This window comes from Neltuma alba, unplaced genomic scaffold (genome assembly GCF_004799145.2).
Source record: "Neltuma alba isolate B1F8T4 unplaced genomic scaffold, ASM479914v2 tig00011396_pilon, whole genome shotgun sequence".
NCBI classification, from domain to species: domain Eukaryota; kingdom Viridiplantae; phylum Streptophyta; class Magnoliopsida; order Fabales; family Fabaceae; genus Neltuma; species Neltuma alba.
The window spans coordinates 97,110-117,226 of NW_021636085.1; the positions used below are offsets into that span (position 1 = coordinate 97,110).

A 20,117-nucleotide genomic window follows, 5' to 3' on the forward strand; every position below is an offset into this window, starting at 1 on the left:
TCTTCCCCCTCTCTTATTCTCTCTATAATGGCTTCCCTTCTTCATTATCCTCCACGCCCATCGGGGCTAGAGATTGAAACGCCGACGTTAGATGCGGAAGAAGACTTACGTGGTCCAACAAACAAGAAGGAGGGTGATAATGATATTGATGGAGGAGAAGAGAAGGGGATATGGCTGACATGGAAGGATGTGTGGGTGAGAGCTTCTTCAAGTGGGAAGAAGAAGAAAGGGATTAATGGAAGCAGAACAATACTGGAAGGTCTCACTGGTTATGCCAAGCCAGGCCAGCTTTTGGCCATTATGGGTCCTTCTGGTTGCGGCAAGTCCACTCTTCTTGATACCTTAGCAGGTAATTCTTTCTTTCTGTTTCGCTTTCTACATGTTTTTGCTTGCCTGATCCATACTCCCTCGTGTCTTAAATATAGAAGCCGACTGAAGGTAGGTTCAATTCGTCTATCGAGAGGGTAATTTTCATATTTGAGCATTTTAAGAAAACCAACATACATTTTTTTTCATAAATAACTAATTTAACTAATTTTCTTAGTTTATATAAATGAGTTATCTAGCTCCCACATATAGAACCAACGGGAATATAGAAGTTAGTCAGTATACTTGATGTAGTCTATGTATTAAGTAGAATGGCAAAAAAAAAAAAGGTCTATGTATTAAGTAGTATTTCGTGCATATTTCAATTCTGTCAAAATAACCTGTTGGCCTCACGTGAAATGATGCTTAGTCCTGTCAAAATAATCTTCTCAATTGTATGTTTTGATCTGTGGCATCTATTGCCAATAACTCACGAAGTGACTCCAAATTTTAAAAAACCTAGTCCGTGTGTGTGTATAGTTGGTTTGGCATCTTCGATGAATAAAATTTCTCCATAATGCACAAAAACATTAATAGAACTATACATTCTTATACACACAAATATATATTATTTAAATACCCCTCCGGTTCAAAATATAAGTTAAACTTTGTTGGAGGGGCTTGATTTTTTTTATAAGATAACATTCACTTTTATCTAAGCATGAGTTTTTTTTTTTTCAATTTTTCTGCATATATTCTCTTTCTTCTTAATTCATTTATTGCTTTTTTTATCTATTCTTTTCATTAATAAGGGCTTATTTGGAAAGAAAAAAATTCATAATTTGCATATTTATTATTTTAAACTGATTTTAAACAATTTATTGATAAACATAAATAGATAAAATTTAACTTATATTTTAAACTGGAGGAATTATATTACGATGGGTACAACTTTGGCAAAAAAAAAAGGAATTTTTCTCTTTACTATCTACGAGGAAAGAACTGTCAAATATTTAATGAGGTTTCTATACGTTACTTGCAGCTTTTAATGTTATGAAATGATAAGGGAGGGTTCGTGGAAATTATGGTTTTACATGTCTTCTGTGAGCCACACAGATGTCTCCAAGCTGTGGGCGTACACATCCATAACATCTCAATTTTTTAACGACATTATCAACTAATTAGATTATACTCCCTCCCTTCCTTATTATAAGAGACAAATAACCGAAGTATATTGATCAAAAAAACAGTTAAAATTAGTTAAAAACAATTAATGTGTAAAAAGTATAATTTTTTTTTTCCAAAAATGCCCTCATTAATAAGGAGAGAGAACAATTAAATTATTAAAAGAAAGAGAAGTGAGAAGGAGAGAGAGTGTGAGTTGGAGATAATAAATATGGGTAAAATAGTAAATCAAGACAAAAAAGTAGAGACAACTTGTAAGTGTCTCTTATATATAGGAACATGCTATAAGTATCAAATGTCTCTTATAATAAGGAACGGAGGGAGTAATTTTAAACTGAGGATCGATCTGTCATGTTTGGTTACGGACAATAGAGGGTTCGTGGAAACTATAGCTTCATAGGTCTTCTGGGAACTGCATATGTCTTCAAACTACAATAATTGCAAGTAGTAGAAATAATCCATAATAATTGAAAGTGACATTTGTACCAAAAGGGCTTTTTTGGCATTGTAAATTACATTAATGTTATCAACCAACTGGGACAGTTGAAGAGAAACGAGAGAATTTATACTCTCTCCGTCAATAATTATTTATAAGACTCAATTTTTAGCATTTTGGTGTCCCTAATTATAAGTCGCCTTACAAAGTTCCGAGAGTAATTAAGATAATATTCCCTTAATTCTTAATCTAAGACCTATTTAACTAATTTGATTAGATTAAGGAAGTTAAGGAAGTTAGTTAATTATACAAAATATAACATAATTTTTTTCTAAAATTTATAATCATCTTCCTTAATATCCTCTCTCTTCCCCCCGACTTAATTATAATTGAAGGAGTATTAATAAAATAATATAAGACAAATTAATAAATATGAGAAATAGATTTTATATTAAGGGTCAAATGAGTATTTTTTTTAATAACATTTAATTGAAGTTGAGAAAAAATATAGCATTTAACTTGGGAAAGCTATTAAAAAAAAATTTACACATCAACCAAATTTCATTTCTTCCTTGGTATCTAAATTTAGATAAATTAGGTTTTATGATTAGGGGTAGTGGGAGCATAAAACAAAGAGCACTTTTTTTTTTTCCAAAAAATGATGAATAGATATAATTCAAATTTGAATTTGCTAGGGATAAAAATAACTATATATATTTTTCTTTTCGAAGAAAAAGCATTTAAGGTTTGTTTGACCAAAACTTTGAAATGAATTATAATTGCAGGGAGATTAGGTTCAAATACAAGGCAAGCAGGGGAAATTCTGATTAATGGCCACAAACAAGCACTTGCATATGGGACCTCGGTACGTAGATCTTTTTCATACATTAAGAAAAATTAGTTTCTTCCTCTGGTATTTTTTTCTTGGTCAGACTTTCTTCCTCTCGTATAAATTGTCCAACTATTCGTCAATTTCTCTGTTTTCATTTCTTACTTTTAATTACTTGGTCATCATATGGTAAACTTTAAGAGAAACAATTTATTGAATTTTAAGATAGTGAATAATTTTATTATCAAGATTATATTTGATATATAGAATTAAAATTTCAAATTTTTTTTGCTTACTCTTTCTGGTCCTTATTATAAGATATTTATAGAAGAAACTGATCGTCCTTGTTATAAATCATCAAGTAGGGCTTTTTTTTTTTTTTTTGATAGACTGGAAAACAGCAACTAACTAACAGTAGGAAACGCAACCATCCTTGTCACCAAACAAATCATCAAGTAGGGTATTAATATACATTTTTTTCAAGATTACCCATATTTAATAGTTCATTAGTTGCAACTTCTATGACTTCTTGAGTCTAATTCATGGTATTGAGGTATGGATAAATTCATTAGAAGTTTACCAAGTTAATGTCTTAAACTACTTCTATTTGATTTGATAAGGCAGTTAGAAATGCTAAAAAGGATTGGAGGGAGTAGTTTATATATAGGTGCAAAGCACTAAGAATATTCAAGATACAAAAAAGAAACGACATTTATCAATTACGACTGCTTAATATACGTGTCCAGTTAAATAAGAATTTAAAAAAGATAATCTTATTAAATGACGTACTCTTCATCACAGGAAAACTAGCCGCTTTCTGATGAATTTTATGGTAAGCAGGCGAGAGTAGTAAAGTAGCTAATCAATGTCAATAACACTAAAAGATTAAAAGAAAAAAAATGATGTATTTCTACATCGTCTCTTTCAGGCATATGTGACCCAAGATGATACTTTGCTCACAACCCTAACAGTTGGAGAAGCAGTGTACTATTCAGCTCAGCTTCAATTACCAGACACAATGTCCAAGGAAGAGAAAAAGGAGAGAGCAGAGTTCACAATAAGAGAAATGGGTCTTCAAGACGCCATTAACACCAGAATTGGAGGTTGGGGTTGTAAGGGAATCAGTGGAGGCCAAAAGAGGAGAGTGAGTATTTGTATAGAGATCCTGACACGTCCAAGACTTCTGTTTCTTGATGAACCAACCAGTGGACTTGACAGTGCAGCCTCGTACTATGTCATGAGCAGAATCGCCAGCCTTGATCGCAAGGATGGGATTCAGAGGACCATTATTGCCTCCATTCATCAACCTAGTACTGAAGTGTTTCAGCTTTTTGATAATCTGTGTCTTCTTTCTTCTGGGAGAACTGTGTTCTTTGGTCCTGCTTCTGCAGCAAATGAGGTCAGGGTTTGGATCCACGCGTCTTTGTTCCGATATCATGTTTCAATTATATACTGATGTACGCTGTTATATGTTGTAGTTCTTTGCTTCAAATGGGTTTCCTTGTCCTGCTCTCCAGAATCCATCCGATCATTTCTTGAAAACTATAAACAAGGATTTTGATGATGATCAGGTCTGCTCCATGCACTATATAGAGTCAAACATTCGTATTAGCCATTGTGTAGCTAAACTCAGACATCAATTGATTGAGATTCTTATTGGTTTATCAGGACGTCGAACTGGGCTTCGTTGGAACTCAAAGGAAACCTACAGAAGAAGCAATAAATATGCTTGTGAAATCATACAAGTCTTCTGACGTGAACCAACATGTTCAAGCAGAAGTAGCAGCACTATCTACACAGGTAGATATGTCAGATCCATACTCTATGTCTATCAACAGCATAAATTTTATAGGAAGTATATATAATGAAGAAGCTAAGATAATGAGCTATATATAACCAATATACATGTACCTATAATGCAATTGTGGGTTTCAGGAAACTCGAATGGTGGAGAGGAAGAAGGAGAAAAGAGGGCATGCAAGCTTCCATACTCAGTGCATTGTTCTTATAAAGAGATCATTCGTGAACATGCGTCGTGATGTAGGCTATTACTGGCTACGCCTTGTCATATACGTCGCCGTGGCCCTAGGTCTGGCCACTGTGTTCTATGATTTGGGCATGAACAAAGGGTCTATTCGAGTAAGAAAGAATAACGTATTTTGGAGCATGCTTTAAGACTTCATGACATTCTTAATAGGATGCATGCGATCCACTTTGTATTACTAGTTAATAATTTTGTCTGCATTTGTTTATCCTTGTTTCAGGATAGAGTTTCACTTCTTGCGTTTGTGTCTTCCTTCATAACTTTCATGACCATTGGTGGATTTCCTTCATTTGTGGAAGATATGAAGGTATATATATCCTCCTCACTTCATTGAAATGATCCATGTACGAGCCTTAAGGTTTTAAGATATTTTGCTAATAAGTCTTCAATTTTACTGATGCAGGTATTTCAAAGAGAGAGGCTAAATGGGCACTATGGAGTGACGGCCTATGTGATAGGAAACACCTTTTCTTCAATCCCATACCTATTACTCGTTACTCTCATTCCTGGGGCCATAGCCTATTACCTCCCAGGCCTTCAAAGTTCTGCTGAACACTTCATCTTCTTCTGCTGTGTCCTATTTTCATGTCTGATGTTAGTTGAGAGCCTGATGATGATAGTGGCTAGCATCGTCCCTAACTTCCTCATGGGAATCATAACCGGTGCTGGTCTTCAAGGCATCATGATGCTTGCAGGAGGCTTCTTCAGATTGCCCAATGATCTTCCCGGAATCTTGTGGAAGTATCCTCTCTTCTACGTCGCCTTCCATAGATACGCCTACCAAGGACTGTTCAAGAACGAGTTTGAAGGACTCAGGTTCGGTAATCATTCTGGGGAAGAGATTCTGAGAAAAGATTGGCAAGTTAACATGAGCTATTCTAAGTGGGTTGATCTTGCAGTTCTTCTGGGGATGATCGTTGTGTATAGAGTTGTGTTCCTGGTAATAATAAAAGGCACTGAGAAGATGAAGCCTATAGTTGCTTCTTTGCTTTCTGGAACTCCTAAGAAAAGCATGCAGGTCATGGTTAATCCTAGCGCTACACCTTTACATGAAGGCTTTGCATAAGTTAAATCCAGTGAGTTATTAGAATAAGGTCAGTGCGTGTGCCTGTGATCAATGTATTGGACTCTACTTAAAATATTAGTCTGTAATTAGTACTTCCTCTACTTCTGTTACTTTCAACTAATTCATATGTATTAATAAATATAGTTGAAAGCATTAAATTTGTCATAAAATTCAAACAATATTTAATATTATTCTTATTAAATACATTAAAATTCGAACATTATATTAATTTTTACTGTCTCTCACAGCTCTTATTAAATACGGCTATATATGAAAAAAAATTTAATACTCCTTAAAATGATATTAAATGCCTCATAAAATGCATCAATAGGACCTTTCAAAAGGAGCAGACAGAGGGAGTATAATTTATAAATCTATTACGTAATATTATTGTTTAGACTAAGGCAATCAAAATCATGAATTTAAACAGACTAATGATAAGAGCGTAAACTCGGATTATAAAGTCGAATACTAAACTTATAAAAGCTTACTTTTATTAATAAATAGTTATCAAAAATATATAATTAAATAATTATAATATAAAAATGACTCCAATAATTTGATTTAAATATATTTCAAATTCAAATCAATGAAATTAAATCCATCAATAATATTCATAATTTGTCATACTTAATATAGAAATTTTTATCAGATTTAAAGGTTTTGTTATTAGTTTCTGCCATTTGGTTTTTATTTTCATAAAATACTTACATTAAATTTCTTATATCTGGTATGTTGAATTTTCAAATTACATATGACCATGTATCTTATTTTTTATATGAGTTTAATAGCAATGGACTACATTTAAAAAATTTTCGTCGAATTTTGAGCAATATATTATTAAAAGAGACAAGACTTGATGTATTAAAAAAAGGACAAAGACTAAAAAAGAATTAAGCACTATATTTAATTATTTATGGACAAAAAGGTATATTGTTTTGGGTGGCGCATTGGGTGAACAAGTAAGAATATCGATTTATCTCCGCTCCTCTACTCTTGCCATTCACTTGCTCTCCACTGCCCATCTCCCCGTTCTTTAGATCGAAATTCTAGTGGTCTAAATTTTTTTAATGTACTAATAAAATGTCAAATTATTAAAAAAAAAATAAATAAATTCAAAATTGCTAAACTTTATTCATAACGGTTTAAAATTACAATAAAAATTATTTAAAAATAATTTTTTTAAAAATTTAATCTAAACCACTAAAATTTCAATTTGGGGAAGGGAATAAAATAGCTATATTATTTTATTTAATAGTTTAATTTCAGTAAATTTAATAAAATAGCTATATTATTTTATTTAATAATTTAATTAAAAAAAGCTCATCTTGATCAGGAGAAGGGAATAGGATTTGATTTGGACATGATTGAAGAAATTGACTAAAACGGCTCGTGAACTTGCGGTAATTGACTTTTTTACCTTTCTCCTTTGGAAAAATTATATTTAAATTTTCGAAAATTAATTTAATAATATTTAGTCTCAAAAAGTGCAACTAAATAATGAGTTTAAATAATCATAAATGTAAAAATGGAAAGATGACAAAATAAAACCTTTTCAAACATACTAAATGATAAATTAAGAGGCTAAATTTCAAAATATTAAATCAAGCTACGGTATTATTTTTGGATTTTCAGATGTTGAGAAATAATACCACCATCCTATAATTTTAGTGATTACTTTTATTTTTTTATTTATTATCTTAGTTTTGGCATTGACTATTTTTTATTCCTAGGCTCGGGGGTTATAAGTGTTTAGCTCTTTATTATTCTAGTTTTACTAATAACCACTCTTATTCCTCAAAAGTAGCAATAACTGAAGCTCCTAATATATTTTCAAAATTTTGAAATACAAGTAGTAAATAGAGAAAGTAGAATAACTAAACAAAAGTAATCACTAAATCTGCATTAGCCGCTAATATGTTTTTTTTTAATTTTTAAATAAAACAATGTTGACATACTACGTCATCCTCCACCTCAAGTTTCAGCTTCTTCTACGCACGACCATGATTGTCCCATAACATAATCTTTGGGAGTTTCATACACACACTATTCACAGTTCTTAATACAAGAATTAGTTGACTAGTTTAAGTAGATTAAAAAAATTAGTTAAGTTAGTTATTTATAATAAATAGGTGTCGTCTTTTCTAAAATACCATTGCCAATAATGTGTATTAGCTATAATGATCATTTGATTAAACATTTAACATGTACAACTATTAAAAGAACTACCTTAAGAAAAAATGGATAAGACATACAGTGGATTAAAGTCTTATATTTAAAATCAAATCAAATATCAAACCAGTCCTTATATAAAAGACTAGAGGTAGGATATGGGTACGCTAATTCATGTAATCGTTTGCTTGAGTTGGAGCACTTACATTAATCACAATCCTCTTGCTTTTTTCTGTTGAAACTAGAATCCCAAAAAAAAAAAAAGTTAGTATTTTGTTATTCATGTGACGCCGAATTTCAATTTCGGAAAAATGGATTTGTGGTTCTTCACCTCCCAATTTATATGGCAGTAACTAAGTGGGTGTCGAAAGCTTTTCTTTTCTTTTCTTTTCTTTTTTTAAGTTACTGTTAATTGTCCAAAAATTAGGAGCAAAAATACTCAGATAATTGTGGCGGCTCCAATTATAGGGAAACAAAAGCTGCAGGAGCTTTAAATCATATTTGAATTAAACTTCAATTTTGTATGTATCTTCTAATTGAAAATTTTTTATGAGAATATTGAGTTGACAAAAGACTATTGTGCTCATCACGTTACTACTCATTGCTGTACAAATAATTTAAATCTAAAATTTTTAACTCAAAATTTTTAAATGATCAAATTATTTTTTGGAAAAGCTGACAGTTAAGATATTATCTTTCTTTTATATTTTGTATCTATTAAAATATTTTTTTTTTCAAAAAGCCAATGAGCCTAGTTCAAATTGTTAGATATTTTATTATAATTATTATTTAGATATATATTAGGAAATTAATAAAATACTCTGAGTGTGGCCTTTTCAGTCAAACAAGGCCTAAGCCCAGTAGGGTTAAGTTTTTCAGTCCATATATGTGTTGTTAACTCTCTGATGGTGAGACATGCAACAATTGAGTTGACGGCTGAATATTCTGAGAGTGATAGTTTTAAAAGAGAGAAATACCTATCTGCTTCCTTGAGGTTCCCTGACTGGTGACGGCTGATCCAGTTGCCATCACTGTGCCCTATTCCAGTTAGAAGAGACCTGAACAACTTTTTTCTTCTAACTGTTGTTCTCTTTTACAGCTCTATTCCCTTATCTCAGATCCCAAAATCATTCGAGATAAGACAAATGGCAAGAGGTATCTAAAGATTCTTTCGCTGTATTATTTTATGAGAAGATTTACATATCTTTATTGTTTTATTTATTTGTATTGTGAATGTGTCTTACACATGGCATTAGAGCCAGGTTAGGTTCTACTCCGCCTAATTTGTTTAATTTGGTCGTTTTTTTTATCTGGGATGATTTGGCTTTATTTGTACCGTATATCTTCATCAATTTCAAAGGCCAGATCGGAATTGTTATTATTTTCACCAGATATTTTAAACAGTTTTGGTTCTTGATTTTATTCGAGATCTATATGTGTGATCTTCTCAAAAGGCTCAATTTTTATTTTACATTCTGGTTCCTTCTCATTTTGCAACTTGTCATAAACCTTTTCTTTTCTATGTTTGAGAGAGTATGTCTTCGGTCATTTGGGACGGAAGGAAGGAGAATGTTCATCTCTCCGATAACCACCGTCATCACCTCCATCGGAATTGGAGGGGCCAAAAATGAAACTCCCTTTTTCATTCAAGAAAGTTTGAGTTTTAATTCCGTTTTGCCCCTTTTTCCCTACTGTTATTGTTCAAAATTCTGTTTATTGTTATTTTTTGTGAATTGCGCCCTCAGAAACAGAGAAAAATAGCGTCTTCTGGCCAAAAAATTGCGCTTTTAACGGTGGAAAATAGACCAGAGCCGTCGGAAACCATGGCTAGCGTCGGCAGCTGCAGGGAGCTGCGAAACGGGTCTGAACCGAGTCAGGAGTCGGGTTAACCTAACCCGACTCCATGTGGATGGAGACCAATGCCATAATACGCTGCCATTTTGCATTAAGAAGCCTTCCTTGTTTGTTTTTAAAACGGCGTCGTTTCGGCCTGAAGTGAAACTCACCGTTTCACTTATAAAGAATTTGGGCCGACGCATTTTGGGCCGTGATCTGGGCTTTATATAAAAAAAAAAAGGTTGTTTTGTTTAATTCTGTGCTTTGGGCTGAATAGATTTGGGTTTCTGATTTTTTTTTTTAGAGGTCTGGACTTATTCTGTCTGGGCCAATCTGTTTTTTATTAAAAAAAAGAAGGGTTCGCACAGTGACATTACAAAAACCGTTTGGGCCTCGAATTGGGCTTTTTGTACAGAATTAAGATTTTTTTCCTCTTTGTTTGCTATCTGGGCCGCACTGTGTGTCTTGGGCTTGTCTTTTTTTGGGCACAAAAATCAATTTTTGGTCACTGTTTGGTTACTGGGCTTCTGTTTTGGGCTTGAACAACTATTTTGTTATTTTAGAATGTTCTTTTGGGGCCTGTTTTGTTTAAATTTTGTTTAACCCATTTATTTTTTAATTTTCCTGAATTTGTTTATTATTAAATAAACCACTAATTGAAAACTGTTTTATTTATTTTAAAAAAATGGTTTTCACATGTAATTTATTTTATGCAACTATTTAAATTATTTAAATAGAGACAAAAATTAATCTTAGCTATTTCACATTTTGTGTAAATTTGCAAAATTATTTGTTGTATTGTTTATTTGCCTAAATATTTGGATAATGAATTTAGGCAAATTATTTTAATTATTTGAATTTTGCAATGTTTATTTTAAGTAGAAATATGCTGAGGTTTATGTTTAAACAATTGTTCGGATGCATAAAATAGTGAGAGAATTTAGTTTGGTTATTTACTTGTTAATTAAATTAATTGTTTAAATTCTCCATTGAGATGTGCATATACTAGACTTAAATGCACTTGTATGATATTTGTGATTAGCATGCTTCTTTAAGGAGTAGCCACAGCATCCTTTATCTATTGCATGCGATATAAATCACATAATGGACTTATAAAATATCAATTGTAATTAAATTTGCATTCATAATTGGTCTTTGCCCACAGGTAGATAATTATCAATGTATATTTAATTAGGATGGGATAGAATTGCCTTGTATTTTCTAAGTAGCCCACAGGTATTAGGAAATATAAATGCCTTCTAGTTCCATCAATATGAGATAAATACATGCTATGCTAATTTCTTTGCCCACAGGGAGAACTTAGTGATACGTATTTATAATTTTTTGCTTTATTAATGTTTTAAGCATACATGGCACATTTATTGTGATTGTCTCTATTTATTTGGAAGTTTGACTGATTCTCTAATATTGCAGCTGCATTTACTGTCCCTAACATTGTTGCTGATGCTAGTAACAAAATTATACTTGATGGTACTAACTACCCTGATTGGAGGGAAGACATTGCTTTACATCTCGGTTGTCTGAACATGGACTATGTCCTGGAGACTGAAAGGCCTCCCAAACCAGCTGATGGCTCGAGTGACAAAGAGGCCAAAGAGTATTATGAATCCTGGGAGAAAAACAATCACCTTACTCTCCTGTTGATCAAAACAAGGATTGCCAGGAGCATTCGGGGAGTAATTCCTAAATGCGAAACTGCTAAAGAATACCTGGAAGCTGTGGACAAACAGTTCAAACCGACAGACAAGCAGATGGGGGGCACCATTATGTCAGAATTATGTGCCATGAGGCTTACAGGTATAGGCCTACTGAGCATATAATGAAGATGAGAGATTTATCCTCTCAGCTGAAATCCTTCGATATGGAGCCTATTGAGCAATTCCTGGTGTAGTTAATCCTGAACTCCCTTCCTCCTCAGTTTGATGCCTTTAAAGTATCTTACAACACACATAGGGAGAAATGGTCAGTTGATGAATTGCTGTCCATGTGCGTGCAAGAAGAAACTAGGCTGTTGATGAGTGGAAAGGGTGCACCTAAGGAAGCTCATCTGGGAGAAAGCTCCAATAGGGGTGGTAGTAGGAAGGGAAATAAGGATGACAAGAAGAAAAGAAAGAAAAGAATCCCTCCTGCCACTGCCTCAAATAAGAAGGATGCCAAATGCTTCTTCTGCAAGAAGAAGAGGCACATGAAGAATGAGTGCTCTAAGAGGAAGGCATGGCTTGAACGTAAAGGTATGTTTACTTCTCATGTTACCTTAGAATCTCATGCTATTAATGTTGATGATGACACTTGGTGGATTGATACTGGTTCAATGATCCACATTTCCACAACCATGCAGGGCTTCTTAACAAGCAGGCTACCACGTCCGAGTGAGGAATGGGTTCTATCAGGCAGCAGGAACCCAGATCGTGTGGAGTTGGTTGGGACTTATCGTATTTTTTTGAATAATACTCATGTAGACCTTTTTGAGACTTTTTATATTCTGACATACATGAGGAACTTAATTTCCATTTCAAAATTAATTCCGTTGGATTATGGTTTATGTCTTGAGAAAGGCTCTATGTTTTGAGCAGACATCATGTTAAGATTGCAGACATTGCAATGATTGATAATTTATTTAAAATTATTTGTGATCCTGTTCAATCTTTTAATATTTCGCATGGTATTAAACGAAGTGTCATCAATGAGAATTCTATTAGCTTGTGGCATAGGAGATTGGGACATATCTCCATTGATAGAATCAAAAGGTTAACTAAGAAGGAAATACTTCCACCCTTAGACCATTCAGAATGTGATTCTTGCGTGGATTGCATAAGGGGAAAGTAGACCACCAAGTCACAGAAAGGAGCTAAAAGAAGTTCTGAATTGCTTGAGATTATACATACCAACATTTGCTGCCCTGATTTAACCGCACACGATCAAAAGTATTTTATCACCTTTATCGATGATTACTCGCGCTACACGTATATCTATTTGCTTTATAATAAAAGTGACGCACTAGATGCCTTTAAGGAATATAAAGAGAGGTAGAAAAACAAATTGGGAAACCAATTAAGATTGTAAGATCTGATAGAGGTAGTGAATACTATGGTAGGTACACCAATGAAGGACAAGCACCTGGTCCTTTTGTAGAATTTCTTCGAGAGCAAGGTATAGTTTCTCAATATACCATGCCTGGCTTACCAGACATGAATGGTGTAGTTGAAAGAAGAAACAGGACCTTGCTGGACATGGTTAGGAGCATGATGAGTAGCTCCAAACTTCCAATTTCTCTATGGAAAGAAGTACTCAAGACAGCTGTATATATTCTAAACAGGATTATAACAAAGGCAGTGCCTAAAACACCCTTTGAAAGCTGGAAAGGTTGGAAACCCGGTTTGAATCATTTAAGGGTATGGGGCTGTCCTACAAAAGTAAGAGTGTACAACCCACAGGAAAAGAAATTGGACCCTAAGACTATTAGGGCCTACTTTATAGGCTATGCAGAAAAGTCTAAGGGTTATAAGTTTTACTGTCCGCCTCCTTCAAAACGATTTGTAGAATCTAGGAATGCTAAGTTTCTTGAGAATGATGTGATTAGTGGGAGTGATCAGATAGGAATTGATCACATAGAAGAGACCACTAGCACAAATGGTGAGGCAACATTAATTGTCAATGACTCTTCTTTAGTTAGAGCTGTCATACAACATGATGTGGATCCCATAACTCAAGTTGATGATGCTAGATATCAGGAACATATGCAAGCTGACCAACCTGTCACAGAAGTGGAATCACCACAGAATGTAATAAAGGATGTTCCTGATGAGCAACCTCAGCCGACTCAAGAAGTTGAACTGAGGAGGTCAATTAGAGAGAGAAAGCCGGCATTGCCTAGTGACTACATTGTGTACTTCACTGAAATTGACTGTGATGTTAGTATTGAAAATGATCCTTTGACCTTTACTCAAGCCATGAAGAATGAGAATCGCAAGTTGTGGCATGATACCATGGTCGAGGAAATGAACTCTATGGCAAACAACCATATATGGGAGCTTATAGAGTTACCTAGTGGGTCTAAAGCCATTGGCTGTAAGTGGGTTTACAAAACCAAAAGAGACTCACAAGGTAACATTGATTGTTACAAAGCAAGGTTGGTTGCCAAGGGTTTTACGCAAGTGGAAGGAATCGACTACAGAGAAACATTTTCTCCTGTATCAAAGAAGGATTCATTCCGCATTATCATGGCATTAGTTGCACATTTTGATATGGAATTGCATCAAATGGATGTTAAAACTGCATTTCTCAATAGTGATCTTGACGAAGAGGTCTATATGAAGCAGCCTGAGGGATTCATTGCGAAAGGCAAAGAAAACTTGGTATGCAAGCTAAAGAAATCAATATATGGTTTAAAGCAAGCCTCACGACAGTGGTACTTGAAGTTCCATGACGTGATCACATCATTTGGTTTCGATGAGAACATCATGGATGAATGCATATACCACAAGGTTAGTGGGAGCAATATCATATTTTTTATTTTATATGTTGATGTCATATTACTTGCAACCAACGATCTGGGACTATTGCACAAGGTGAAACAGTTTCTGTTTAAGAACTTTGATATGAAAGATATGGGTGAGGCATCTTATGTCATTGGCGTTAAGATCCATAGGGATAGGACTCAAGGTCTTTTAGGCCTGTCTCAAGAAACCTATATAAACAAAGTTCTTGAATGATTCCGGATGAAGAACTGTTCAACCAACATGACTCCTTTAGAGAAAGGAGACAAATTCAGTCTAGATTAGTGTCCTAAAATCGAGCTCAAGAAAAAGCAAATGGAAAGGATCACATATGCCTCAACAGTAGGAAGTTTAATGTATGCACAGGTTTGCACTAGACCTGATATAGCTTTTGCTGTGGGCATGCTGGGAAGGTACCAAAGTAATCCTGGTGAGGCGCATTGGACAGCTGCAAAGAAAGTGTTTAGATACCTACAAGGGACTAAACACTCCATGCTTACATATAAGAGGACAGAGAATCTAGAAGTGACTGGTTACTCAGACTCTGATTTGGGAGGATGTTTGGACACAAATAAGTCTACGACTAGTTATATCTTCCTACTAGTAGAAGGAGTCATATCATGGAAGAGTACGAAACAAACTCTAACAGCTCCTTCTACTGGTGATGCTGAGTACATTGTGTGTTTTGAGGCAAGTTCACAAGCAATCTGGATAAAGAATTTCATTGCTGGGCTTAAGATTGTTGATTCGATCTCTAGGCCGATCAGAATGTACTGTGATAACACCGCTGCAGTGGCCATAGCCAACAACAAGAGGAATAAGAGTCGAAGTAAGTTCGTCGAACTGAAATTCCTATGCTTGAAAGAAAGGGTTATGGATGGCCAAATTTCGGTTGAATACATCGGTACAAAGGAAATGCTAGCTGATCCTTTGACTAAAGGGTTGAAACCGAATGACTTTGTTTCACACGCGCCTCACATGGGACTTCATCCTCCGATTGATTAGTTGAGGTATGAGCAATGAAATTTATGATTTGTCATCTCTGGTTATGATTGTATATACATTTGTGTTTTTGAGGTTGATAAACATAAAGTAGGAACCGAACAAAAATTGAGTTTATTCATAAAGGTATACCCATTAAGTAAGGATGCTGCCTGTGATGCATGGAAGATAATACCCAACTTAAGAGGACTTGTCGCCATGATTCTTGCAATATAGCCTTAGCTTACTGAGGCACGGCAATTGACATGCGTATAAGGGCCAAGTGGGACAATGTTAGATATTTTATTATAATTATTATTTAGATATATATTAGGAAATTAATAAAATACTCAAAGTGTGGCCCTTTCAGTCAAACAAAGCCCAAGCCTAGTAGGGTTAAGCTTTTCAGTCCATATATGTGTTGTTAACTCTCTGATGGTGAGACACGCAACAATTGAGTTGACGGCTGAATATTCTGAGAGCGATAGTTTTAAAAGAGAGAAATACCTATCTGCTTCCTTGAGGTTCCCTGACTGGTGACGGCTAATCCAGTTGCCATCACTATGCCCTATTCCAGTCAGAAGAGACCTGAACAACTCTTTTCTTCTAACTGTTGTTCTCTTTTGCAGCTCTATTCCCTTATCTCAGATCCCGAAATCATTCGAGATAAGACAAATGGCAAGAGGTATCTGAAGATTCTTCCGCTGTATTATTTTATGAGAAGATTCACATCTTTTTATTGTTTTATTTATTTGTATTGTGAATCTGTCTTACACAAATGGCATCAACTCACTCCTCGATCTTGTTAAGGAGGTTGGGAGGTCAAATTCCGTGTGGTCAAGGGAAAGTGTGGATTTATTCAGTTTGGGTGTGCGAGTGGCGGGCTCTCCGTAGGGTTAGAATAAGAGGTATAATTTTTTTTCCTCTTTTGGAAAAAGTTGGCATAACATTAAAAAAAAAAAGAAAGATGTCAACCGTAATGATTCGATTTGAACCGTTCAAATTTCGTGGTCCATCAAACTCAGTCAATTGACGGATTGTATTTGGATTATATTTCAAATGTATTTTCAATAAAAATAATGCATTCCACTCTCACAAAAACTGTCTTGATTTTGGTACCAAATGTGAAATGTTAAATATGTGTCCGTATCAACAATGGTAGAAGTAACTTTTTTTTAATTTGACTTTTACAAAAATTAAATTAAGTAATTAGATAGTGTAATGTAATTTATGTTTAGAATTATTTTTGTACAAAAATCAGTTTGACAAAAACTTATTTAGATGAAGACTCAAAACAGAGGGAAAAAGAAGTGAATATGAAGAAGTCAAAAGCTAGACCAACTATGAAACAGCTTATAAGTAGCTTTTTAATCATGATTTACGGAATGCAAGATAAACATGTGAGAGGAGTTTTGTCTCGACTTATGTGAAATATGTTTATAAGTAATTTCAATCATGTTAACAAATAGGCCTATAAGTTGCTTTTAGCTTTTAGTCGAGAAGTCTATCATAAGTCTATCTTTCTAGAGGTCAAACCAAACATTCATTTAAGCTGGAAGTTATTTTTTCACAATGTGATATTGGGATCACGTTTCGTGATTGGATACCTTTTTTCATGCAACAATTATTTGATATTTGATGCTACTCATGAATTCAGATTCAATTAACTGATTAATGGGACATTTTTTTCTAAAAAAATTGTAATTAATTGATTAATTTATTCAATCATAAATTTGTAATTTATACGAAGAAAAAAAGTAAATATAACAACCATTTGGTTGGAAGCTTATAATTTATTGGCCCCATTCAATTTTGGGACCTACGATGTCCAAAGTCGTGCATAATGAATAATAGAAACCGTACGTGCCGGGTCAAATTTGGGGATGGAATTGTGGTTATAATGTTAGCATCACTTTTTATCGCCCTAGTACAATGAATATGATCATGTCATTCCAAAATTTATTACCGAAACCTTAAGTCTCTAAATATCGTTGGATAAGAAATTTTGCAATGAGGAGTTTTTTTGAACACTTCTCCCAAAAATATGTGGTTCTATTGTTTATTTGCCACGAAAATTACAGGTTCTTAAAGTTTGGTACGTTTATTTTGTCAGCCGGCATGATATTAGTCTTTTTCACCATTTAAAAATTGCCATCAAACCAAATTTCTAAGAAAAATCTCATTTTAAGATGATGTTGATGTGACTGAATTCAGTTGGACTGGATGATGTTTGGACTGAGTAAAACAAGCTTCACCTTGGCCAGAAGAAGAAGAAAACGAGTTTCAAGAATAAGAAATGGAGGGTCTGATAATTTCTTATCTTAATATATTAGCTACATATTCACGTAGAACTGGCGAACAAAAAATTCCTTGCTAATTTTGTCCTATAGATTATAAAATATTTTATCTATTTTATCCCTTTTCATTTAAAATATTTTAATTTATAAATGTTTCAAAATAAATACTAATTTATATAAATATGTATAATTGCGATTATTTTTATAAACTATTTAAGTGTCATTTCTATTTAAAATATTAGCCCCGTATTTTTATACTGCGATAATGTCCATAATTTTGAAAAACTCAAGTTCGGTGTTTTAATGACTGCTATATATTTAATTATTTATGACATTTTGGCATTTTGACTTATTTCGACTTATTTCTTTATTGTTTCACACCAAACTTTCAATGTTAAAAATAAAAAATAAAGCACAGTTTCTTCCTACATACCAAATAAATTTTCTAATCCAAAAATATCTTCCTCTTCTTATTCTTTTTTTTTGTTTATATTTTATTGAAGAATATATTGGGAAGACTTAAAATTTTGACTTTCACCTATACCTTACTATCTGTATTAATTAGGGAATAATAAGGAGAAAAAAAAGAGGCACAAAGCTTATTGCAAGGCATACGCTCATATTATTTCTTCCCCATTCATTTTACTTGTTTTTTTTAATGTCCATCGTGCATGTTAGAATTAAACCTTATTTGATTTCAATCCGCTATTATTAAAAGGTTTTGATGGTCACAAATAATTTTAACTTATTTCATTCAGATTTATCAACTGAAAAGAAGTCATTGTAAATAATTAAAAGAGATCAAGTTTCAACGGTGAGCTTAAAAGAATATAAGAAGCAAGAACAAGAAGAAGAATGTTGGCAAGAGAAAAAAAGAGCATGAAGAAGAATACAAGAAGAAGACGACTTGGAAGAAATATGCATTGTGCGATGAAGTTGGCATTTTGAGAATTTTTGAGTTTATCGAATTCCCTTTCTAGCTGAAAAGTAGTCTGAGAAAGTTTTAGTTAAGTTAGATATTTATGAATATTAAAAAAATTAATTAAATTAGTTATTTGTAGTAAATAAGTGCCACCTCTTCTAAAATATTCTTATTAATAATATGCATTGAAACAATTAATTATTCCAATCAATATAGAGATTACCTGGGGGTAAAATAAATAAATATATAATATAAAGTGGATTAGAGTATTATATTTAAAATAAAATCGAATCTTCAACTAGTTCTCATATTAAGAACTAGAAGTAGTATTTACATAAACAGACCTCAATACATATTATAAGTGAACAATAATAAATAATTACAAAAAAGGATATCTCGATTTCTATCTTTTTCGTGGTTCTCATCCTCCATTCCATCGTTTTCGTTCGTCTTCATCAAGGGCACTGCACATGCAAGGTTTGTGAATGCATTTTCGCCTCTTGTTTGTTAGAATTGTGACCGTGCATGAAAGAAACGTAGGTCAAAGAGAAACTCTCAATAAAATGATAACATAAATATATATATATATATATATATATATATATAATTAGCATCAAGGCATGCACCAACAACCTGTGGTAACTAGATGTACGATTAAAATATCCCACAAGCGAAGGGAATGAATAGATTTGTACACCATTACTTCTGAGGTTCCAGGGAGAGAGATTTTTTTTTTAATATAAGTTATTTAGTATGTTATTCATGATTTATTGTTTTGTGAGATGTTATTTTCCTAGAAAAAATATATATATTTTGCGTGTAGTATTGTGATTCACAAGATATGATTAGACATTAACAACTTGAGTTTAGAAATCAACAAGTTTGATTCACTACCCAAAAAAGACTTTCAACGGAAAGTGTCTCCGGAGAAAAGCCAGATGCCATGTCCTCACCAAAAGTCTCATTTTGAGTGGCAACTTACTTGTCACTATTAAAGACTTTGAATGGCAACTTACTTGCCGTCGCTGAAGGATATACTTTCAGCTACGATTTTCTAGAGCCCGTTAAAAGTCACGACTAAAAATCTTATTTGTTATAGTGATTTAAAAATTCATAAGTTCCCATTAGCTATTTATGACAAGACTTTTGTAAAAAAGTCGCACCATTAAATAAATCTCTGTTGTTGTTCAGCCATAAGACATGGATATATGAAAGGGAGAATTAAAATCAAATCCTAAGAAAGAGAAATATTTATTAAAAGATCCTAATAACAATTTAAACAGGTTGTAATGACAAGTTTTAGAGTGAAAAATAATAATTTTTAGAACTTGTTTTGTAATTTTTTTTCTTTCTTGAAATCTTATTATAATTCTCCCTCTATAAAATTGAAAAGTTCAATTTAACAATTCACAAGTCTCCATTTGTTATTCACAACAATTTTTCCCCCCACAAAGTCACTGCCAATACCGACGTCAGAGTAGCTTCGGCCAATGAGGGGGCTAGCTTTTTTAAAAAAAAAAAAAAAA

General features: G+C 33.3%; 1 protein-coding gene across 1 annotated transcript; it reads left to right on the forward strand.

The window, feature by feature from the left end:
* The first annotated feature begins 27 nt into the window (after positions 1–27).
* On the forward strand, positions 28–5,866 carry LOC114712724 (ABC transporter G family member 11-like). The gene is made up of 8 exons (XM_028897271.1): positions 28–349; positions 2,713–2,792; positions 3,685–4,155; positions 4,235–4,327; positions 4,425–4,582; positions 4,712–4,895; positions 5,021–5,107; positions 5,204–5,866. The coding sequence occupies exons 1-8, from the start codon at positions 28–30 to the stop codon at positions 5,864–5,866; spliced, it is 2,058 nt and encodes a 685-aa protein (XP_028753104.1).
* Positions 5,867–20,117: the final 14,251 nt, after the last annotated feature.

What these genes read in the sequence shown, in the direction of transcription:
- LOC114712724 (XM_028897271.1), top strand. Translation starts at nt 28, where the DNA reads ATGGCTTCCCTTCTTCATTATCCTCCACGCCCATCGGGGCTAGAGATT. An exon ending in CTGCTTCTGCAGCAAATGAG is followed by an intron (nt 4,156 to 4,234) that starts GTCAGGGTTTGG and finishes TATATGTTGTAG; the next exon opens with TTCTTTGCTTCAAATGGGTT. An exon ending in ATGTCAGATCCATACTCTAT is followed by an intron (nt 4,583 to 4,711) that starts GTCTATCAACAG and finishes AATGGTGGAGAG; the next exon opens with GAAGAAGGAGAAAAGAGGGC.